This window comes from Lissotriton vulgaris, chromosome 3_1 (assembly GCF_964263255.1).
Source record: "Lissotriton vulgaris chromosome 3_1, aLisVul1.2, whole genome shotgun sequence".
NCBI classification, from domain to species: domain Eukaryota; kingdom Metazoa; phylum Chordata; class Amphibia; order Caudata; family Salamandridae; genus Lissotriton; species Lissotriton vulgaris.
This window is the reverse complement of record NC_141689.1, coordinates 1,373,117,989-1,373,142,896: the sequence shown is the minus strand read 5'-3', so window position 1 is coordinate 1,373,142,896 and position 24,908 is coordinate 1,373,117,989. Positions and strand designations below refer to the sequence as shown.

The following is a 24,908-nucleotide window of genomic DNA, read 5'->3' as shown; positions in this document are numbered from 1 at the left end:
GGAAACAGCCGCTAAAATTCACACAATCACAGGTCGCGAAGGCAGCCCACTGACTACCAGCAGGTCCTTGGCAGGCTCCGCGAGACGTCATGCTGAACAGGATGGTCGTGGAGCTGACGTCTTTTACAGGGGGACTATAGTTCTTTTCACGATGGACACAGTGAAGCAGGGCAGCCAGCTGGCAGTTTGCAACTTCTACCCACTCGGGATCTACAAAAACTTCACAGTTGGAAGGCAAGCGCGCCCACTTGGGACTACATTATCCAGGAGGCCGCGTTGGCGGCCACGCCCCCCTTAGGGCAGGTGATAAACTCTGAGCGCTGCCTTTCATAATTGTTTAACGCCGCTGAAGAAGAGAGCATGGGGTTTTCGAAACGCGGCCGGCGTTTCATTTCTTTGAAGTGACTTTCTGCATAATCTGGCTGCCAGCACGTTTGTCCATTAAAAAGTGAATAACCGAACGACCAGTGGCTGTCTTCAATTTGGGTTACCTGTGATTGTGTGAATTTTAGCGGCTGTTTCCCGGTCGCGAAGGCAGCCCACTGACTACCAGCAGGTCCTTGGCAGGCTCCGCGAGACGTCATGCTGAACAGGATGGTCGTGGAGCTGACGTCTTTTACAGGGGGACTATAGTTCTTTTCACGATGGACACAGTGAAGCAGGGCAGCCAGCTGGCAGTTTGCAACTTCTACCCACTCGGGATCTACAAAAACTTCACAGTTGGAAGGCAAGCGCGCCCACTTGGGACTACATTATCCAGGAGGCCGCGTTGGCGGCCACGCCCCCCTTAGGGAAGGTGATAAACTCTGATCGCTGCCTTTCATAATTGTTTAACGCCGCTGAAGAAGAGAGCATGGGGCTTTCGAAACGCGTCCGGCGTTTCATTTCTTTGAAGTGACTTTCTGCATAATCTGGCTGCCAGCACGTTTGTCCATTACAAAGTGAATAACCGAACGACCAGTGGCTGTCTTCAATTTGGGTTACCTGTGATTGTGTGAATTTTAGCGGCTGTTTCCCGGTCGCGAAGGCAGCCCACTGACTACCAGCAGGTCCTTGGCAGGCTCCACGAGACGTCATGCTGAACAGGATGGTCGTGGAGCTGACGTCTTTTACAGGGGGACTATAGTTCTTTTCACGATGGACACAGTGAAGCAGGGCAGCCAGCTGGCAGTTTGCAACTTCTACCCACTCGGGATCTACAAAAACTTCACAGTTGGAAGGCAAGCGCGCCCACTTGGGACTACATTATCCAGGAGGCCGCGTTGGCGGCCACGCCCCCCTTAGGGCAGGTGATAAACTCTGAGCGCTGCCTTTCATAATTGTTTAACGCCGCTGAAGAAGAGAGCATGGGGCTTTCGAAACGCGTCCGGCGTTTCATTTCTTTGAAGTGACTTTCTGCATAATCTGGCTGCCAGCACGTTTGTCCATTAAAAAGTGAATAACCGAACGACCAGTGGCTGTCTTCAATTTGGGTTACCTGTGATTGTGTGAATTTTAGCAGCTGTTTCCCGGTCGCGAAGGCAGCCCACTGACTACCAGCAGGTCCTTGGCAGGCTCCGCGAGACGTCATGCTGAACAGGATGGTCGTGGAGCTGACGTCTTTTACAGGGGGACTATAGTTCTTTTCACGATGGACACAGTGAAGCAGGGCAGCCAGCTGGCAGTTTGCAACTTCTATCCACTCGAGATCTACAAAAACTTCACAGTTGGAAGGCAAGCGCGCCCACTTGGGACTACATTATCCAGGAGGCCGCGTTGGCGACCACTCCCCCCTTAGGGCAGGTGATAAACTCTGAGCGCTGCCTTTCATAATTGTTTAACGCCGCTGAAGAAGAGAGCATGGGGCTTTCGAAACGCGTCCGGCGTTTCATTTCTTTGAAGTGACTTTCTGCATAATCTGGCTGCCAGCACGTTTGTCCATTAAAAAGTGAATAACCGAACGACCAGTGGCTGTCTTCAATTTGGGTTACCTGTGATTGTGTGAATTTTAGCGGCTGTTACCCGGTCGCGAAGGCAGCCCACTGACTACCAGCAGGTCCTTGGCAGGCTCCGCGAGACGTCATGCTGAACAGGATGGTCGTGGAGCTGACGTCTTTTACAGGGGGACTATAGTTCTTTCACGATGGACACAGTGAAGCAGGGCAGCCAGCTGGCAGTTTGCAACTTCTACCCACTCGGGATCTACAAAAACTTCACAGTTGGAAGGCAAGCGCGCCCACTTGGGACTACATTATCCAGGAGGCCGCGTTGGCGGCCACGCCCCCCTTAGGGCAGGTGATAAACTCTGAGCGCTGCCTTTCATAATTGTTTAACGCCGCTGAAGAAGAGAGCATGGGGCTTTCGAAACGCGTCCGGCGTTTCATTTCTTTGAAGTGACTTTCTGCATAATCTGGCTGCCAGCACGTTTGTCCATTAAAAAGTGAATAACCGAACGACCAGTGGCTGTCTTCAATTTGGGTTACCTGTGATTGTGTGAATTTTAGCGGCTGTTTCCCGATCGCGAAGGCAGCCCACTGACTACCAGCAGGTCCTTGGCAGGCTCCGCGAGACGTCATGCTGAACAGGATGGTCGTGGAGCTGACGTCTTTTACAGGGGGACTATAGTTCTTTTCACGATGGACACAGTGAAGCAGGGCAGCCAGCTGGCAGTTTGCAACTTCTACCCACTCGGGATCTACAAAAACTTCACAGTTGGAAGGCAAGCGCGCCCACTTGGGACTACATTATCCAAGAGGCCGCGTTGGCGGCCACGCCCCCCTTAGGGCAGGTGATAAACTCTGAGCGCTGCCTTTCATAATTGTATAACGCCGCTGAAGAAGAGAGCATGGGGCTTTCGAAACGCGTCCGGCGTTTCATTTCTTTGAAGTGACTTTCTGCATAATCTGGCTGCCAGCACGTTTGTCCATTAAAAAGTGAATAACCGAACGACCAGTGGCTGTCTTCAATTTGGGTTACCTGTGATTGTGTGAATTTTAGCGGCTGTTTCCCGGTCGCGAAGGCAGCCCACTGACTACCAGCAGGTCCTTGGCAGGCTCCGCGAGACGTCATGCTGAACAGGATGGTCGTGGAGCTGACGTCTTTTACAGGGGGACTATAGTTCTTTTCACGATGGACACAGTGAAGCAGGGCAGCCAGCTGGCAGTTTGCAACTTCTATCCACTCGAGATCTACAAAAACTTCACAGTTGGAAGGCAAGCGCGCCCACTTGGGACTACATTATCCAGGAGGCCGCGTTGGCGACCACTCCCCCCTTAGGGCAGGTGATAAACTCTGAGCGCTGCCTTTCATAATTGTTTAACGCCGCTGAAGAAGAGAGCATGGGGCTTTCGAAACGCGTCCGGCGTTTCATTTCTTTGAAGTGACTTTCTGCATAATCTGGCTGCCAGCACGTTTGTCCATTAAAAAGTGAATAACCGAACGACCAGTGGCTGTCTTCAATTTGGGTTACCTGTGATTGTGTGAATTTTAGCGGCTGTTTCCCGGTCGCGAAGGCAGCCCACTGACTACCAGCAGGTCCTTGGCAGGCTCCGCGAGACGTCATGCTGAACAGGATGGTCGTGGAGCTGACGTCTTTTACAGGGGGACTATAGTTCTTTCATGATGGACACAGTGAAGCAGGGCAGCCAGCTGGCAGTTTGCAACTTCTACCCACTCGGGATCTACAAAAACTTCACAGTTGGAAGGCAAGCGCGCCCACTTGGGACTACATTATCCAGGAGGCCGCGTTGGCGGCCACGCCCCCCTTAGGGCAGGTGATAAACTCTGAGCGCTGCCTTTCATAATTGTTTAACGCCGCTGAAGAAGAGAGCATGGGGCTTTCGAAACGCGTCCGGCGTTTCATTTCTTTGAAGTGACTTTCTGCATAATCTGGCTGCCAGCACGTTTGTCCATTAAAAAGTGAATAACCGAACGACCAGTGGCTGTCTTCAATTTGGGTTACCTGTGATTGTGTGAATTTTAGCGGCTGTTTCCCGATCGCGAAGGCAGCCCACTGACTACCAGCAGGTCCTTGGCAGGCTCCGCGAGACGTCATGCTGAACAGGATGGTCGTGGAGCTGACGTCTTTTACAGGGGGACTATAGTTCTTTTCACGATGGACACAGTGAAGCAGGGCAGCCAGCTGGCAGTTTGCAACTTCTACCCACTCGGGATCTACAAAAACTTCACAGTTGGAAGGCAAGCGCGCCCACTTGGGACTACATTATCCAGGAGGCCGCGTTGGCGGCCACGCCCCCCTTAGGGCAGGTGATAAACTCTGAGCGCTGCCTTTCATAATTGTTTAACGCCGCTGAAGAAGAGAGCATGGGGCTTTCGAAACGCGGCCGGCGTTTCATTTCTTTGAAGTGACTTTCTGCATAATCTGGCTGCCAGCACGTTTGTCCATTAAAAAGTGAATAACCGAACGACCAGTGGCTGTCTTCAATTTGGGTTACCAGTGATTGTGTGAATTTTAGCGGCTGTTTCCCGGTCGCGAAGGCAGCCCACTGACTACCAGCAGGTCCTTGGCAGGCTCCGCGAGACGTCATGCTGAACAGGATGGTCGTGGAGCTGACGTCTTTTACAGGGGGACTATAGTTCTTTTCACGATGGACACAGTGAAGCAGGGCAGCCAGCTGGCAGTTTGCAACTTCTACCCACTCGGGATCTACAAAAACTTCACAGTTGGAAGGCAAGCGCGCCCACTTGGGACTACATTATCCAGGAGGCCGCGTTGGCGGCCACGCCCCCCTTAGGGAAGGTGATAAACTCTGAGCGCTGCCTTTCATAATTGTTTAACGCCGCTGAAGAAGAGAGCATGGGGCTTTCGAAACGCGTCCGGCGTTTCATTTCTTTGAAGTGACTTTCTGCATAATCTGGCTGCCAGCACGTTTGTCCATTACAAAGTGAATAACCGAACGACCAGTGGCTGTCTTCAATTTGGGTTACCTGTGATTGTGTGAATTTTAGCGGCTGTTTCCCGGTCGCGAAGGCAGCCCACTGACTACCAGCAGGTCCTTGGCAGGCTCCACGAGACGTCATGCTGAACAGGATGGTCGTGGAGCTGACGTCTTTTACAGGGGGACTATAGTTCTTTTCACGATGGACACAGTGAAGCAGGGCAGCCAGCTGGCAGTTTGCAACTTCTACCCACTCGGGATCTACAAAAACTTCACAGTTGGAAGGCAAGCGCGCCCACTTGGGACTACATTACCCAGGAGGCCGCGTTGGCGGCCACGCCCCCCTTAGGGCAGGTGATAAACTCTGAGCGCTGCCTTTCATAATTGTTTAACGCCGCTGAAGAAGAGAGCATGGGGCTTTCGAAACGCGTCCGGCGTTTCATTTCTTTGAAGTGACTTTCTGCATAATCTGGCTGCCAGCACGTTTGTCCATTAAAAAGTGAATAACCGAACGACCAGTGGCTGTCTTCAATTTGGGTTACCTGTGATTGTGTGAATTTTAGCAGCTGTTTCCCGGTCGCGAAGGCAGCCCACTGACTACCAGCAGGTCCTTGGCAGGCTCCGCGAGACGTCATGCTGAACAGGATGGTCGTGGAGCTGACGTCTTTTACAGGGGGACTATAGTTCTTTTCACGATGGACACAGTGAAGCAGGGCAGCCAGCTGGCAGTTTGCAACTTCTATCCACTCGAGATCTACAAAAACTTCACAGTTGGAAGGCAAGCGCGCCCACTTGGGACTACATTATCCAGGAGGCCGCGTTGGCGACCACTCCCCCCTTAGGGCAGGTGATAAACTCTGAGCGCTGCCTTTCATAATTGTTTAACGCCGCTGAAGAAGAGAGCATGGGGCTTTCGAAACGCGTCCGGCGTTTCATTTCTTTGAAGTGACTTTCTGCATAATCTGGCTGCCAGCACGTTTGTCCATTAAAAAGTGAATAACCGAACGACCAGTGGCTGTCTTCAATTTGGGTTACCTGTGATTGTGTGAATTTTAGCGGCTGTTTCCCGGTCGCGAAGGCAGCCCACTGACTACCAGCAGGTCCTTGGCAGGCTCCGCGAGACGTCATGCTGAACAGGATGGTCGTGGAGCTGACGTCTTTTACAGGGGGACTATAGTTCTTTCACGATGGACACAGTGAAGCAGGGCAGCCAGCTGGCAGTTTGCAACTTCTACCCACTCGGGATCTACAAAAACTTCACAGTTGGAAGGCAAGCGCGCCCACTTGGGACTACATTATCCAGGAGGCCGCGTTGGCGGCCACGCCCCCCTTAGGGCAGGTGATAAACTCTGAGCGCTGCCTTTCATAATTGTTTAACGCCGCTGAAGAAGAGAGCATGGGGCTTTCGAAACGCGTCCGGCGTTTCATTTCTTTGAAGTGACTTTCTGCATAATCTGGCTGCCAGCACGTTTGTCCATTAAAAAGTGAATAACCGAACGACCAGTGGCTGTCTTCAATTTGGGTTACCTGTGATTGTGTGAATTTTAGCGGCTGTTTCCCGATCGCGAAGGCAGCCCACTGACTACCAGCAGGTCCTTGGCAGGCTCCGCGAGACGTCATGCTGAACAGGATGGTCGTGGAGCTGACGTCTTTTACAGGGGGACTATAGTTCTTTTCACGATGGACACAGTGAAGCAGGGCAGCCAGCTGGCAATTTGCAACTTCTACCCACTCGGGATCTACAAAAACTTCACAGTTGGAAGGCAAGCGCGCCCACTTGGGACTACATTATCCAAGAGGCCGCGTTGGCGGCCACGCCCCCCTTAGGGCAGGTGATAAACTCTGAGCGCTGCCTTTCATAATTGTATAACGCTGCTGAAGAAGAGAGCATGGGGCTTTCGAAACGCGTCCGGCGTTTCATTTCTTTGAAGTGACTTTCTGCATAATCTGGCTGCCAGCACGTTTGTCCATTAAAAAGTGAATAACCGAACGACCAGTGGCTGTCTTCAATTTGGGTTACCTGTGATTGTGTGAATTTTAGCGGCTGTTTCCCGGTCGCGAAGGCAGCCCACTGACTACCAGCAGGTCCTTGGCAGGCTCCGCGAGACGTCATGCTGAACAGGATGGTCGTGGAGCTGACGTCTTTTACAGGGGGACTATAGTTCTTTTCACGATGGACACAGTGAAGCAGGGCAGCCAGCTGGCAGTTTGCAACTTCTACCCACTCGGGATCTACAAAAACTTCACAGTTGGAAGGCAAGCGTGCCCACTTGGGACTACATTATCCAGGAGGCTGCGTTGGCGGCCACGCCCCCCTTAGGGCAGGTGATAAACTCTGAGCGCTGCCTTTCATAATTGTTTAACGCCGCTGAAGAAGAGAGCATGGGGCTTTCGAAACGCGTCCGCGGTTTCATTTCTTTGAAGTGACTTTCTGCATAATCTGGCTGCCAGCACGTTTGTCCATTAAAAAGTGAATAACCGAACGACCAGTGGCTGTCTTCAATTTGGGTTACCTGTGATTGTGTGAATTTTAGCAGCTGTTTCCCGGTCGCGAAGGCAGCCCACTGACTACCAGCAGGTACTTGGCAGGCTCCGCGAGACGTCATGCTGAACAGGATGGTCATGGAGCTGACGTCTTTTACAGGGGGACTATAGTTCTTTTCACGATGGACACAGTGAAGCAGGGCAGCCAGCTGGCAGTTTGCAACTTCTACCCACTCGGGATCTACAAAAACTTCACAGTTGGAAGGCAAGCGCGCCCACTTGGGACTACATTATCCAGGAGGCCGCGTTGGCGGCCACGCCCCCCTTAGGGCAGGTGATAAACTCTGAGCGCTGCCTTTCATAATTGTTTAACGCCGCTGAAGAAGAGAGCATGGGGCTTTCGAAACGCGTCCGGCGTTTCATTTCTTTGAAGTGACTTTCTGCATAATCTGGCTGCCAGCACGTTTGTCCATTAAAAAGTGAATAACCGAACGACCAGTGGCTGTCTTCAATTTGGGTTACCTGTGATTGTGTGAATTTTAGCGGCTGTTTCCCAGTCGCGAAGGCAGCCCACTGACTACCAGCAGGTCCTTGGCAGGCTCCGCGAGACGTCATGCTGAACAGGATGGTCGTGGAGCTGACGTCTTTTACAGGGGGACTATAGTTCTTTTCACGATGGACACAGTGAAGCAGGGCAGCCAGCTGGCAGTTTGCAACTTCTACCCACTCGGGATCTACAAAAACTTCACAGTTGGAAGGCAAGCGCGCCCACTTGGGACTACATTATCCAGGAGGCCGCGTTGGCGGCCACGCCCCCCTTAGGGCAGGTGATAAACTCTGAGCGCTGCCTTTCATAATTGTTTAACGCCGCTGAAGAAGAGAGCATGGGGCTTTCGAAACGCGTCCGGCGTTTCATTTCTTTGAAGTGACTTTCTGCATAATCTGGCTGCCAGCACGTTTGTCCAAAAAAAAGTGAATAACCGAACGACCAGTGGCTGTCTTCAATTTGGGTTACCTGTGATTGTGTGAATTTTAGCGGCTGTTTCCCGGTCGCGAAGGCAGCCCACTGACTACCAGCAGGTCCTTGGCAGGCTCCGCGAGACGTCATGCTGAACAGGATGGTCGTGGAGCTGACGTCTTTTACAGGGGGACTATAGTTCTTTTCACGATGGACACAGTGAAGCAGGGCAGCCAGCTGGCAGTTTGCAACTTCTACCCACTCGGGATCTACAAAAACTTCACAGTTGGAAGGCAAGCGCGCCCACTTGGGACTACATTATCCAGGAGGCCGCGTTGGCGGCCACGCCCCCCTTAGGGCACGTGATAAACTCTGAGCGCTGCCTTTCATAATTGTTTAACGCCGCTGAAGAAGAGAGCATGGGGCTTTCGAAACGCGTCCGGCGTTTCATTTCTTTGAAGTGACTTTCTGCATAATCTGGCTGCCAGCACGTTTGTCCATTAAAAAGTGAATAACCGAACGACCAGTGGCTGTCTTCAATTTGGGTTACCTGTGATTGTGTGAATTTTAGCGGCTGTTTCCCGGTCGCGAAGGCAGCCCACTGACTACCAGCAGGTCCTTGGCAGGCTCCGCGAGACGTCATGCTGAACAGGATGGTCGTGGAGCTGACGTCTTTTACAGGGGGACTATAGTTCTTTTCACAATGGACACAGTGAAGCAGGGCAGCCAGCTGGCAGTTTGCAACTTCTACCCACTCGGGATCTACAAAAACTTCACAGTTGGAAGGCAAGCGCGCCCACTTGGGACTACATTATCCAGGAGGCCGCGTTGGCGGCCACGCCCCCCTTAGGGCAGGTGATAAACTCTGAGCGCTGCCTTTCATAATTGTTTAACGCCGCTGAAGAAGAGAGCATGGGGCTTTCGAAACGCGTCCGGCGTTTCATTTCTTTGAAGTGACTTTCTGCATAATCTGGCTGCCAGCACGTTTGTCCATTAAAAAGTGAATAACCGAACGACCAGTGGCTGTCTTCAATTTGGGTTACCTGTGATTGTGTGAATTTTAGCGGCTGTCTCCCGGTCGCGAAGGCAGCCCACTGACTACCAGCAGGTCCTTGGCAGGCTCCGCGAGACGTCATGCTGATCAGGATGGTCGTGGAGCTGACGTCTTTTACAGGGGGACTATAGTTCTTTTCACGATGGACACAGTGAAGCAGGGCAGCCAGCTGGCAGTTTGCAACTTCTACCCACTCGGGATCTACAAAAACTTCACAGTTGGAAGGCAAGCGCGCCCACTTGGGACTAAATTATCCAGGAGGCCGCGTTGGCGGCCACGCCCCCCTTAGGGCAGGTGATAAACTCTGAGCGCTGCCTTTCATAATTGTTTAACGCCGCTGAAGAAGAGAGCATGGGGCTTTCGAAACGCGTCCGGCGTTTCATTTCTTTGAAGCGACTTTCTGCATAATCTGGCTGCCAGCACGTTTGTCCATTACAAAGTGAATAACCGAACGACCAGTGGCTGTCTTCAATTTGGGTTACCTGTGATTGTGTGAATTTTAGCGGCTGTTTCCCGGTCGCGAAGGCAGCCCACTGACTACCAGCAGGTCCTTGGCAGGCTCCGCGAGACGTCATGCTGAACAGGATGGTCGTGGAGCTGACGTCTTTTACAGGGGGACTATAGTTCTTTTCACGATGGGCACAGTGAAGCAGGGCAGCCAGCTGGCAGTTTGCAACTTCTACCCACTCGGGATCTACAAAAACTTCACAGTTGGAAGGCAAGCGCGCCCACTTGGGACTACATTATCCAGGAGGCCGCGTTGGCGGCCACGCCCCCCTTAGGGCAGGTGATAAACTCTGAGCGCTGCCTTTCATAATTGTTTAACGCCGCTGAAGAAGAGAGCATGGGGCTTTCGAAACGCGTCCGGCGTTTCATTTCTTTGAAGTGACTTTCTGCATAATCTGGCTGCCAGCACGTTTGTCCATTACAAAGTGAATAACCGAACGACCAGTGGCTGTCTTCAATTTGGGTTACCTATGATTGTGTGAATTTTAGCGGCTGTTTCCCGGTCGCGAAGGCAGCCCACTGACTACCAGCAGGTCCTTGGCAGGCTCCGCGAGACGTCATGCTGAACAGGATGGTCGTGGAGCTGACGTCTTTTACAGGGGGACTATAGTTCTTTTCACGATGGACACAGTGAAGCAGGGCAGCCAGCTGGCAGTTTGCAACTTCTACCCACTCGGGATCTACAAAAACTTCACAGTTGGAAGGCAAGCGCGCCCACTTGGGACTACATTTCCAGGAGGCCGCGTTGGCGGCCACGCCCCCTTAGGGCAGGTGATAAACTCTGAGCGCTGCCTTTCATAATTGTTTAACGCCGCTGAAGAAGAGAGCATGGGGCTTTCGAAACGCGTCCGGCGTTTCATTTCTTTGAAGTGACTTTCTGCATAATCTGGCTGCCAGCACGTTTGTCCATTAAAAAGTGAATAACCGAACGACCAGTGGCTGTCTTCAATTTGGGTTACCTGTGATTGTGTGAATATATATATATATATATATATATATATATATATATATATATATATATATATATATATATATATATATGTATATATATATATATATATATATATATATATATATATATATATATATATATATATATATATATATTCTCTTTGATAGATATAAATCCTAAAAAAAATATCATTCTCTCACCTAGACTTAAACCCATACTACCCCTTACCCTTAGCCAACCCCAAACCGTAAAAACCCTGACTACTCACATACTCCTACCCATGCACCAAATGATCATCCATATACGTAATCATTTCGTTTATATATAACAGCCTTAACCCATGAGCTGGGATCAGCTGAAACATACCACACACAGGGGGTACTATCATTTAAAAGATAACTGTAGCCTACCAAGGCTTGGTGAGATAAATGAAATACCAAATTGCCTACTCAAATAGGCCAGATGGGCCAGGAAGGCATGTAAGCAGCCCTTGATATACAAGTGGCTATTATGTATGAGCCATGACATCCTTATGTTTCGTTTTTAGGGAAGGGGAATCTATACTGGAAATAAAAGAAGCCTTTGTCCATATTCTGGGAAACCAGACACAATAGGATTCTAGGTGAGGAACTTGGCCACGTGGATTCATCTAGTAAGGTATGTAATTGATATGGTGTCCCATCTAATGCAAATTGAAGCCCAATGAACACGCACATCAACCAAAACTAGTACCTATATTTCAACGGTTCTTCCTCATCGAATATGTGACACTATATCTTTGCCTAGCTGCCAGCACACTGCAAGGACAGTCAGAGAAAGAAATCAGCTGCGGAGGGGGGTGGGCGCACCCCGCCTCACACTCCAGCACTCAGTTTTCCCCGATGCATCATAATAAATGCAGTGCATGATAACACTTTTGTCCAATATCAGGCTATAGTTTTTCACCCTTGTTGGTGCAGCCAGTGCTGTGTATCTCTAGACACATGTTTCAGGATAATTGTCCTTCTTCAGTAGAGAGCAACACTTTTTTGGGGGGTGCTGGAGATGCTGCCCAAAGTCTTCTCAGGTCGCGGTACCACTCGCTGGAGCTAGTCAGCTCATTAGCTCAAGGAAGACTTTTCATATAGGAGGAGGGTGGGCGCACACCGCCTCACACTCCAGCACTCAAAAATCGGCTGCCCTAACAAAACCTGAGTTACACAGGATTGTGAAAAACCTTGTCTTTGCCAGGATCTATTTAAGGTCTATTTTTCAGAAAGGCATGAGAGGAAAGTTCTCACTTCTGGCAGCTTAGACAACTCACATTTTGTGTAAAACATATACGTTTATGATGTTTGCCATGCACTTTTTCTTTGCAGGATTTCATGTTGATTTTATTAAAATATGCAATTGAATTATAATGATAAAGTGAACACATGAAGCATACCAATTACTAGGGGAATAATATTTGTAGAAGAGTTACAGAAACGTTGAATACATGCAAGTGCATGTAGAAGCGTCACAGAAGGTCTGGCAATAGCCTACATCCAACACCAAAACTAAAGATGGCAGTGCTGCAAGACTAAAATGAAAGACATCTCTTGTCTGATCTCGGTTGAGAACATCAGAGACATCTGTAATTGGAGCGCGAATCAAGCATTGTCTGATGCTCATTGGTTCCAGGACTACTTCTTGCAGAAAGATTTGTCAATACTAAATTCATGTCGATACAGTTTCATAGTTTTATACGGAATGCATGTCACCCAAGAGCACTCCATGAGATTGATTGGTTTTAACAGGTTACAATTCTGAGGTACAGGGCAGCACAGTGACAATCGCCTCCTAAATTTCTAATGTGAAGACCTATTTTCATACTATAGAACAGCAAACAATTGCCTATTGATAGCCATTGGAAAAACATGGCGCTTAGTTTCCAAGATTTGCCTGCTGAGCGGCACTGTCTAGGAGAGGAGGATTATTTTGGTTGCCTTGTATAGACAAAGACAATTGACAAGGTAGTAGATTAGAAGCAATGCCCAGTGCAGAGTACCTGCTTTAATTATGTCGTAAAAAGGGCTGAAATTAAATGTAATATGGAGAGCGGGTAAAGAAGAGGAAATGTAGTTGAATTCCAATTCCCTTTGACTCTGATGCTGCCCTAATTTAATATCAGTGTTACCAAGATATTTAAGCCAAGTCTAGACTTTGTGATATGAAGGGTACCTTGGATAGATGTCCTCAGACAATGGCATTTGATCTCAGACATGTTGTGGAAACATGTGGTAGCCCATCAGGCTAGTTGATGTATGGACAATACAAAATGTTAACACGGACACAAAGATATCAAAACAAACACTGATATGTTATCAACAGACATGTAAGAAAATGACTTATTCCCCTGTAGTTAACCCTTTAAGTGCTGCGAACGTTCGGCGGACGTCGCGTGCACTACCTCGCTAGTGCTGCGCACGTCCGCTGAACGTTCCGATCCCGTTCGCGCAATGGAACGTCCGCACTGGGGTGGAATTTGCAGGGCGCTTAACGGGTTAACATCTGTATTCTCTTTGATGCACTGTGGAGAATGTTGGAAGGAGTTGATCATGAACCTTTTATTACTTCACACAGTGATAGACCCAAAAGCATGCACATGCAAACACGTGAGAGGCCAATATTACAAGCATTACATTGGCGGAGGATGGTGCTTGATGTCCTTTTCCTGTAAAGCAGTCAGTTCAGTTTAGTTCATACGTCTTTATTTTGAGATATTCCATCATAAAAGACATTAATAAATTAATTCATTAGTAAAGCAGTCACCAGGGTGACTCTAAACACAAAGGTGAGCATGTACTCTGTGCTGACATCATACAATAAATGAAAGAGCATTAAGAGCTTTTCGTAAAACGGAATGGGAAACGTATATAATTCTGATAAAAGGATCCCTATACCTTGTAGTCATAACCAGTGCTGAAGAGAATGTTGCTTGCAGTGGGGTGCCACTCGATGAGTCCAACCCTTCGAGAGTGACCTAGGAGCTCTTTTGTAGCAGTCGTGATACTTTTCGACAGGAAATGCTTTGGAATTTCCCAGATTTTTACCTTGCAAAAAAGCAAACAATGGAAAAGGTAAATATAACAAAACAAGTTGTCTGAAAGTCTCCACTACGTGCCATCTTAGTATCAGTAAGTTTATTCTTTGAGTCTTTTCACCCGAAAATTTGAGAAGTAAACATTCTGCCTGGTGATATTTGGTAAGAATATGTTGTCTGATGGCCTACAGAGGATGCTGTTCCCTTTGTGCTCGAGTCCAATCAGCTGTTTAATATACCACAGCGTACTCTATCTTTCAGCAGTCAAAAGGTACTTGGAGACTGCATTAGTACTGGGAGTAAACTGGCATCTTCAAAATCATTTCTCAATATTTTAGCACACTCAATAACCTAGAAACCCTCCAACAGCGAGTACCTGGCAATTCTCTTTAAATCAAACATAACAAAAATCCTGAAAACTCAATCTAACCCGTACTCAATTATCTCACGCGCGTTGGAATTTACTCTCTCCATCTCTGGCTCTATAAAATTGGATGAAGTGATAAGATGCAATTTAAGATCAAAATATCCAAGAGGGACCTGTTGGGCAGCCTCATACTTGCGTTGGACATCAAGAGCCACATAAAGGTATCTGTCCTCAAGAGAAGGTATTGGTCTGCAAGAGGATAATTCCTTGTGTAAAACAGGCTTTCAACACCAAAGATCTAAAGAAATACAAGGCTGGTCTGCGACACCTGCTATCCATGGGGTTACTTCAAACCTCCTCTATCTTTGTAAAAGAGAGGGAAGTCTAGAGAGATTAAATCATCTACACATGTAAGGAATTGAAACTGCCCTGATAAAGATTGATGGGGACTTTATTGTCATAGATGAACACCACTGCTCTGATCCTAAAAGTGGGCCACAGCATTCTCCTAAAACCCTTTGGATAGGTGCAGCCTTTGAAAATAGAATGTCTGGTGCATGCTCTGTAAACATGTGTGGAGCGGTTGTGTAACTCCGTGCAGAACAATGAAATCCCTCAATATGTACATATCCCCTTGAGAATTGGTGACACACACTCACATATGTGAACCTCTCTTAGGGTATTTGGCCCCATGGTGCAGAAGGATGCCCGTCTGTTATCTTTGCATGTATTTATTTTGTTTTGGATTGGTTTCTATTCTTTAATATTTGTATTTACTTTTTGACTTTTATATCATGATTTTGGTCTTTTTTCCTGTTTTGGGCTTTCACACTGGAACCCTGACAGTGTATTTGCAAGGTTTCAGTGCATTGTTTAAGATGTTGCTCGCTTCTATGTGCTTTTGCACCCAATTATACTTTTGCTATCCTTGTTGTATGTGCAACGTTCGTTGGTAACCGATTGTTAATTTTTATATACAGCCCCTTGATGGGCGTTTTAATTTCACGTCTCCCTTTTACGGCCCCTCTATTCGTTTTAGTTATTAGCTTAGGTTATATTTCCGCCCAGACTGCCATTCTATTTATGACCTATTTACCTCCCAAAGTTATTTAATTCGCTAGTCGTGTGAAAAGATTGCGGCTCCAGCAGTACATTTTGGTTTTTCAAGAAAGTCTGCCATTTCTTCTTTAATTGCCTTTGTTAACAGTTACCAAATTGTACACAGCAGCATTTATTATTAGGCTAACTTAAACTGTGTCAAAGAACGTGCTCTTGAATGTCACTGTCCTGCATTGCAGGCAAACTAGGCCAGGCTTTCGGATGCCAAACATTCCACTCCATGTCCTCCTAGATCACATGCTGAGATATTCAGCAAAATCAGTCGCCTTCCCTTATGACTACTGATGCAAACAGTCTATATATGTGCTAACGAAAGGTCCGCCCAGCTAGCTACGGGTTCAATGTTCACAGCCGAAAGACAAGGGCTCCAGTGATCTAGCGCCTTACCGTGGCATCCTCGGAGCATGAGGCTATTACAAAGTCATCGAAAGGGTTCCACTTTATGTCCAGGACGTTGCCCTTGTGCCCGCAGACTTTCGGATGATGGGGATCGAGTTTTCCAGTCTAAAAAACAAGGAAAGACTCAAAATTATTACATACCATTCATATAATAAATGTTAAATGTGTGTAAAAAAAAAAGTGCGAGCCTCAGAGTTTTACACAGCATCCCACTGACAGCGTTGCCTAGTGCCAGGGGTGCCAACTACCAAGGCTGCATACTTTTGATTCCACCTCATGCCTCGTTCTTCCTTACCCCCACTCCATGTCTCTTAATCTCAGAGTAAAGTATTGCAGCTTCTTTTTCAATTCTGGTTTCTCCATTTATCCTGGTTTTCCTAACCTGCCCTCGATGGTGCACCTGGTTCACACAGACATACACATATTCACATTTTATTTCCACCCACCACAGTACGAGGCGGTGTGACTGTAGTTTGCCTGATCACATATACATACCCGTCCAAAAAAGAAGAACACTTCAGTGCCAGGGCTGGAGAGTCAATACTCTAATCCACTTTTTTCTTTCCATTTTTTTAACACATTTTATTGTGTTTAAACTAAGGTCACAATTATGAAAGTCTATGTTTTGGAAGCAATATTGCACCAACAAAATTGACCTAATCCAAGTATTTTTCCCCCTTAAATGAAGCATGAAATGTGTATTTCATTGCTTACCACATACACCGGACATTTCCCCCCACAAACTATCAACAGGTTTGGCCTAACAAAATGTACCTGCACGGGGTGCCGTGTTCGCCGGAAATCTCCTAATTCCAATGTGTGCAGTAACAGCAGTTCCGAAGTCACCAATGCAATCGTAAGCAAGGCCTGTGTCTTCAAGTTACTTTCACGTAATTAGTAGCCAAAAGCATTTTTGAGCTAATTAAAAAAATCATATTTTCCTGTAATGTGCATTAAAATAAAAAACTATGGGGCTTATTTATGAGCCCACGTGTCACTTTTACGCCACTGGTGCGTCACTTTTTGTGACGCACCAGCGGAGTAAAAAATGCACCTTGTTGCACCATATTTACAAAGTGACGCATCTAGGCAGATGCGTCACTTTGTAAACCCCTGCGCCACATTATACCTGCACCAGGTATAATGTATGCAGGGGGGCGTTGCGATGCAAGAAAGGGTCATAGAGGTGACGCATTGAAATCTATAAGATTTGACTGCGCCATTTCTAGGACACAAATGCGTCAATATCTTATGTACTGTAAATATGACGCATCATTGGTGTCGCAAGGAGGGCGCAGTGAAAAGTGACGCATCGCTGTTTTCTCGCAGCAATGCGTCACTTTTCATAAATGAAGCCCGTAATCGATATCTGTTTTAAGTAAATCCACTAGGTAGCATTTGTACTGTTCTAATACAAGTATATGGATCTTTTTCTTTACATTTTTTTATACTTTATTGCAAGCATACGGTCACCAGGTTTAGGCAGCGGCATTTTTTCCTTTTTTTTGTAGAATGTGATGCAAAAAAAAAAATACAAAATAACAAAAACATTTAAACAACACATTTGGTTATCAAGAACCAGTGACACAAAGTTCAAGCAGCAGCACCATACCACTTCAGAATTTTTTTTTAATTACATGACAAATATAGCATACTGGATAACTGGAGGCAGTGTTGGTTCGCTGTACACTATTCCCTTCATCAGGGATACCAGACACCAGGTGCACATATGCTTCTGTATAAATACTCATTTTATCTTATCATCCCTGCTGTTCTGCTTGCTTTGGCTATCCTTGGGAATCTGCCAGGGAAGGAGTCCATGTATTCAACCATCATTGTGAGAATGTCATGGCTCTGTTTACTGCTAAGGAGCGAGTACTTGTTGGACAGAGCAACAAGAGAACACAAAGTACAACGCAGCTAACAATATACAAATCACCGGCCTGACCAAAAAAGAACAAATGCATTTCATCTGTACATAATATGTAGAACAAGGTAATGGCGTCACACTAATGAAGTGTAATACTGAAAGTGTAGGGTGGAGCACCGCTATTTCTACTGGAAATTGCTCGAAGTTTACGTGCCTCCGGGGCTCTCTCCCCGTCTGGAGAGATATTATTTCAACCTGCGATAGCAGCTGTACCTGGCTGGGTATAGCTGTCCCCCCGGGCACCGATGTGTGCTGAATCAGCTCTCAGTTTATCTTATGTTCATATGTTGAAACGTTTATTGTTTGTATTTCAAAATAATACCATTATTCCATTATTTCTGAACATTTCATTTATTTCTCATGAAACTGTTTTCTTTTTCAAGACATTATTTTCGTTATTTCTCATAATACATCCAATGCATTTCGGCAGTGGGATCTGCCTTCATCAGGGAAATAATTGATCTAAAAATAAAAAATGTGCGTATTTTCAATATAACATGCTATGATATTTTATGCATCTACAACTTAACTTTATACATTTCAATCAAATTGTCATTTTTGTTTCGCTAAGGGACCTTTGAAAACCTCTGTTCTTCAAGTATCTGAGACTAAATGTGCTTTCCTCGTTTAGCCATGCATTACGCTCGTTTCCTGCTCTTAGTTACCTGCCATCTATGTTGCGAGGTTTACCTTTAGAATTATACGCCTCGCATTACGCGCTGGTTATATCACATTTTCAAAAAACGCCAGCGCGTCTGTCTTCCATGTAACACTAGTGACGGTTACTCCGGCTCCAGTTAATGCTCCTATTTAACGCGCTTAGTTAAAGTTACAAGTAATGCGGCTTACCACGGCGTTTCTGTCTTCCACGCCATTCCTCTACGGACTGGTTCTTTTCGGTTTACGCCCCTAGCGCATGCGCACTATTAAATTCTCGCGGACCCGTTTTTTTTGTTATTTCACTAACTTTACTGTTCTGTGTTGGGGGATCAAAACCAGGGCTCGTACTACTATGGGTATACGCTGCTGATACGCTAGCACAACATAGCTATTTTGAACAGAATAACAAATGGTATATGCAACAAAGCGGAACCTCAATGGGAAATTGCGCCGCCCCGGCGTATGCAAATCTGTTCATGGCAGCTTTTGAAGAAACCTATGTACACCAAGACACCATTTGGATCAACAACATAGCTATGTATGTAAGATTCATAGACGACATATTTTTGATATGGAAGGGCTCAAAGAACCAACTGGAACAACAATTACAAATATTAGATTCCCAAATGGATCAAATTGGATTCACATGGAACATCCAAGAACTCACCATCCAATATCTCGATGTAGAAATAACCAAAGAGTCTAACAAATTTTCCACAAACTTATATCGGAAACAAACAGACAGAAACAATCTGTTGTTATACAACAGCCACCACCCACCAGCACTCAAAAAACATCTCCCGTATTCCCAGATGTTAAGGGTAAAGAGAGTGGTCTCAGAAGCCTCAACATGTAATGTACAAATGAAAGCAATGAAACAAAGATTTATAGAAAGAGGGTACCCTCCAGAAATCACCGAAACGGCATTTACACGTGCCCAACAAAAATCCAGACAAGACTTATTAGTACGGAAAACCACCACACCTAGCAACCGTATCACATGTGTAAGCAAATTTTCAACGGTTAGCACCCAATTTAAAAAGATCATCAAGAAACATTGGTCAATGCTCGTAATGGAACCTGACTTCAAAGGAATCTTCTCAGAGGAACCGATATTTGCACACACCCGTGCAAAAAACCTAGCAGATTTTTTAAAACCACAGGAGGAAAGTCACACAGTCACCAAATTTCGAGGTACTATACCGTGTTATAATTGTAACACGTGTAATAACATCATCAAAGGATCAAATATAACACACCCACAAAAGGGCTTTCCTATACCCTTAAAAGTAAATGCAACATGCGACTCAAGTAACTTAATCTATATGATTAAATGCCCCTGTGGAGACGTTTATGTAGGCCACACTGAACGAAAACTGAAAGTCCGCATAAACGAACACAAGAGTACAATTAGACTCAAATCCAACAAAACGAGTGTGGCAGAACATTTCACTGAGAAACAACATAATGTTGGCCAATTACGAGTATGCGTATTGGAAATGCTACCCAGAACGGAAAGTTCCACAAACAAAAACAAATTGCTAAAACAAGAGAACTATTGGATTTATAAGTTGGGAAGCCTAAAACCTGGTGGACTCAATGAAAGGACTGAATTTCTTTGTTACTTATAATTTTTTCAGTTTAGCAACCCATCATTAACACACCATTGTACATTTCCACAGTGATTTTGTATAAACATTGTGCTAGCGTATCAGCAGCGTATACCCATAGTAGTACGAGCCCTGGTTTTGATCCCCCAACACAGAACAGTAAAGTTAGTGAAATAACAAAAAAAACGGGTCCGCGAGAATTTAATAGTGCGCATGCGCTAGGGGCGTAAACCGAAAAGAACCAGTCCGTAGAGGAATGGCGTGGAAGACAGAAACGCCGTGGTAAGCCGCATTACTTGTAACTTTAACTAAGCGCGTTAAATAGGAGCATTAACTGGAGCCGGAGTAACCGTCACTAGTGTTACATGGAAGACAGACGCGCTGGCGTTTTTTGAAAATGTGATATAACCAGCGCGTAATGCGAGGCGTATAATTCTAAAGGTAAACCTCGCAACATAGATGGCAGGTAACTAAGAGCAGGAAACGAGCGTAATGCATGGCTAAACGAGGAAAGCACATTTAGTCTCAGATACTTGAAGAACAGAGGTTTTCAAAGGTCCCTTAGCGAAACAAAAATGACAATTTGATTGAAATGTATAAAGTTAAGTTGTAGATGCATAAAATATCATAGCATGTTATATTGAAAATACGCACATTTTTTATTTTTAGATCAATTATTTCCCTGATGAAGGCAGATCCCACTGCCGAAATGCATTGGATGTATTATGAGAAATAACGAAAATAATGTCTTGAAAAAGAAAACAGTTTCATGAGAAATAAATGAAATGTTCAGAAATAATGGAATAATGGTATTATTTTGAAATACAAACAATAAACGTTTCAACAGATGAACATAAGATAAACTGAGAGCTGATTCAGCACACATCGGTGCCCGGGGGGACAGCTATACCCAGCCAGGTACAGCTGCTATCGCAGGTCACACTAATGAAACCATCTGACAGACACAAAGTGGCTTTCCAGCTTCTCTTTGGTGGCTGTAAGCAGCCGATGTTCAGTAAGAGGTGTGAAAACAACCGGGACATTGGCACAGCCTCAGCGACTCTTTTTTTTTTGGTGCGGGGGAGGGTCAGGGCCGGACTGACTACCGGGCGTTTTGGAATGCTGCCGAGCTGGGGACTGATTTCACTGCGGTGGGGGCTGATTTCGTTGATGGAGACCTGCGTGTGCTTTGAAATAAACAAAGCAAAACGAATTTCGTTCAGCACACGCACACAAAAAAAGTATGCTAAGCGGCACAGCGTTACCGAAAATTCACAAAGTCACTGCTCACCCACAACAGTTCTCATGTTGAATTGACCAAGATTGCGGCTGGGCTAGAATAGTGCAATTCTCAACAGTAGCTTCATAATGCAGTGTAGCCGTGTGGTGCAGGATACGCCCTAGGAAATGGCAGCCGTCTCAGTTCTACAAATTTTGTAGGGAATACTGATGGAAATACTGATGAATACAGGAAATTCTGTTAGATTCTATATTAATAAGGCCCCAACACTTCAAGGAGGAGCTTCTTGAGCAAGCTTCCTCTCTCTCCCTTCGATATCAAGAATCTACACTCCAACACAGAGTGTTCATGCCATGGAATGCAACCAGTGGCTCTGGACTCACTACATGGACATTATACTAAGTATAACAAGTTAAAACATTACATCACAGCAACTAGAACACGCTTACCAGCCTAAACTTATAAAGCATTTTCAATGCAGCACGACGCTTGAGGTTCAGAATATATGCAAGCCCTTGCTGTTATTTCAAAAGACTCTGAAGATCTTTGAAAAGCAATTATAGACACTAGGATGTGGTTATAGCTAGTTAGCTGCAGTTATAGGAACTTGGCATATAAACAGGGTAACACCCATCACAAACCCCAATTGGCCGCGACTGTTTGGCTGAGGCACTGGTAGGGGACTCACTGTCAAAACACGAAGCTGAGGTTGTCCATTTACGAGTAACATTGAAATAAACGTGAAGTTAGACATTTCAGTTTGAGGAGATCATATCATCAAACAGGACCAGTCTTTGGAGTATAACTTGGCTGAAGACAAGTGGGATGAGAGGCTTGGATGTTCCAAGGGAGTCGTCAAACTCTATGACTGAAGATCAGAAGGCGTTGCTTCTCGCATTGTGTCCAAGGGTCATTGCAGGCTATCTTGCTCTCAAATTAATCCGCTCAATAGTCTTGACGCTTGAGTAATGAACAATTAAAAATGGGTGATGAGTATATTTCAAAACCAACAGAATGTGGTAATAAGAAGTTACTTAAATAACATTTATCATTCTTATAACTGTTACACGTTAAATGAATAATTTGTTGATGCTATAGCATTTTAATCTACTAGTATGCCACGTTTCTGAAACGTCAAGGTATAAATCAATATTTTCATCACGAGGGCTCAATTTAGCAGAAAAAAATGCAATATATTTAAAGCTGGTCTGAACAGGGAGCTCCAAAATAGGTTTTTCCATGGGCCCCAAAAATCCTTAAAATGTCCCTGAGCCCAGCGAGTGTTCACCAACTGACTTAGAAATGGTTGCTCTGTTACAATGTTACACGTGCTACAACTCACACTTTATTCAACACTGACACAAAGATAAACAAAGTTCCTGCACAGCAGTGCAGGCATAAAATCTACTACCACGTGTCAGACATTCCCCATTACAACAAATTGAACAAACCAGGAAACCTCCATACACAAACAAGAAAACGTATCAGGCATTTCCCGTAGCTCTGAATCAACATTTCCATTAATTTCTAATTGTTTACACTGGACATTCTCTGCACTATACCATTCTTTTCAATCATCCACCCACTCAGCTACACACTCCTCATACAAACACTGCGCTCAACAAAATAAGACTTACATTTTAACACTGTAATCCTTTGACCATACAAAATTCTTCCCAACCACAATTTGTGGCACAGAAGTGCCAAACTTGGAACCTCCTTTAAGCACAACACAAGGAAGATTTATTCTCACCACCTCTCCTCCATCTTTAAAATATTGATACATTTTTCATTTAACCTGCATGCGCTGTTCCTTAGTGTTAGGTTTAGCCCTGCATAATGCTTGCCCTGAGCTTGTGAATTCTCTTGTAATTAAAAAACAAAATCTTAAAAGGGGCTTACAGCCCGCCCATTACTTACCATTCATAGGCTTTGTGGTCACTCGTTTCTTGCTTCTTACTGATCAGCAGCCTCATGGTCACATCATCAGTGTTCGCTTTCATCTGCTGTTCCCTGGAGCTTGGACCAGGTACAGTCTCCGGCTGGCGGCCATTATCTGGCATCCATAGTCCTACCACTGGCTGCGTGCTTCCGAAAGAACTTTTTTTAAATATACGTTTAAGCACTCAACATGAGTGCACGTTTTCGGACTGTCTCCGTTCCTCCCTCGCACTCCTTCCACACAATTGATTTATTTATGTTCAAGCTTTGAACCTACCACCTCCTCCTCTGCTCTTTGTCGCATCACCCACCCCCCTTTTCAGCCCCCCCACCATCCCTTTTTTTTCAATTCGGTATTGATATTTCTGACACTGTGCCTGCACATTCCTTAAACTATATTTTTCCATGTAAAATCCAGTTAACTTTAACAATGAGAATGGCCACACCATATGTTCATGCAGTGTGAGTCTGTATACTTTACATGTGTAAGCGGGATTGCACAGCTCTCCCTCCTCACTGCCTCTGCACCCTCCTGGCTAAAGCAACACACAGTTCAGTGAAGGAGTGAATACCTTCCACTGCTATCTGTCAACCTACATTGAAATACTGTCTTGGTTGGACTTTTTTGTTCTCAGGGAGACCAACTGACTTTCCAACCCTCATGCCTTGCTTTAAAAACTCGATCCCAGCACTTTCAGTGCATCTTGTTTTGAATGAGAAAAAGCGTATTTTCTTTGCCTTTGACAATAAACAAAATACAAACAAGAAGATGGTGGGAGCACAACTGTGTATCTCTAGACATATATTTCAGGATAGAAGTCCTTCTTTAGCAGCGAGCAACATACTCTTTTTGGGAATCAGGAAATTCTTACCAAAGTCCTCTCAGTTCTCTGTACATCTAATTGGGTGCAGGTGCACATGCCAGAGCTCATCAGCTCATTAGATCAAGTGAGTCAATTCAAACAAAAAGGGTGGGAGATCACTGCCTCACATTTCAGCATTCAGTTTGCCCTGATGCATCATGGTAAATGCAGTGCACAATAACACTTACTTTAGAAGGAGTGTTTAGTTTTTCACCCTTGTTGCTGTAGCCAGTGTTGTGTATCTCTAGACATGTTTTTCAGGATAGTTGTCCTTCTTCAATAGAGAGAAACACATTCTTTTGGAGGTTCTGGAAATGCTGCCCATAGTCTTCTCAGGTCTCTCTACCACTCACTGGACGTGGGTAAATTAGCCAGAGTTTGTTTTCTCACTAGCTCAAAAGAGCCTTTTCAAAGAAAATGAGTGTTGGAGTACATTCCTCACATCCCAGCATTCAGTTCGCCCCACTGATTCATTGAAATTGAAAATTAGTGGTATTTATATAGCGCATGGCTACCTGGAGGCCTCCCAGCGCTTAAGATAGACAGAGGCAGATGATCAGAACACGTTAAGAGAACAGCAGTGTTTTAAGGGATCTGCGAAAGTAGAAATGGTTGGGTTCGGCACGAAGATAGGGCAGGAGGGAGTTCCAGAGTTTGGCGGTGTGCAAGGAAAATTGACGACCACCACTTCTGTTTTTTTTTACTTTGGGAATGGATGCCAGATTAAGGGATTTGGATCGGAGGGCTCGGTTGGGCTGGTAGTGCTGGATGACGTTTCTAAGGATGGGGGACCTAGGTTGTGGAATGATTTATGGGCAATGTAAAGTGATTTAAATTGATTCTTTCCTGGCAAAGGCAGTGCATGAAAACACTAACTTTGTAT

General features: G+C 45.7%; 1 protein-coding gene across 2 annotated transcripts in view; it reads right to left on the bottom strand.

The window, feature by feature from the left end:
- Positions 1-24,908, bottom strand: part of CORO2A (coronin 2A) — a 433,064-nt gene that overhangs the window by 209,657 nt on the left and 198,499 nt on the right. For both annotated transcript variants that reach the window (XR_015309352.1, XM_086961842.1), the window contains exons 3-4: positions 15,770-15,886; positions 13,757-13,906 (exon numbers count right to left, since the gene is read on the bottom strand). Coding sequence is in view for 1 of the 2 variants with exons in the window: in XM_086961842.1 (XP_086817968.1) it covers positions 13,757-13,906; positions 15,770-15,886 (267 nt within the window). In the remaining variant the exon portion in view is untranslated. The remainder of the gene's footprint in view (positions 1-13,756; positions 13,907-15,769; positions 15,887-24,908) is intronic.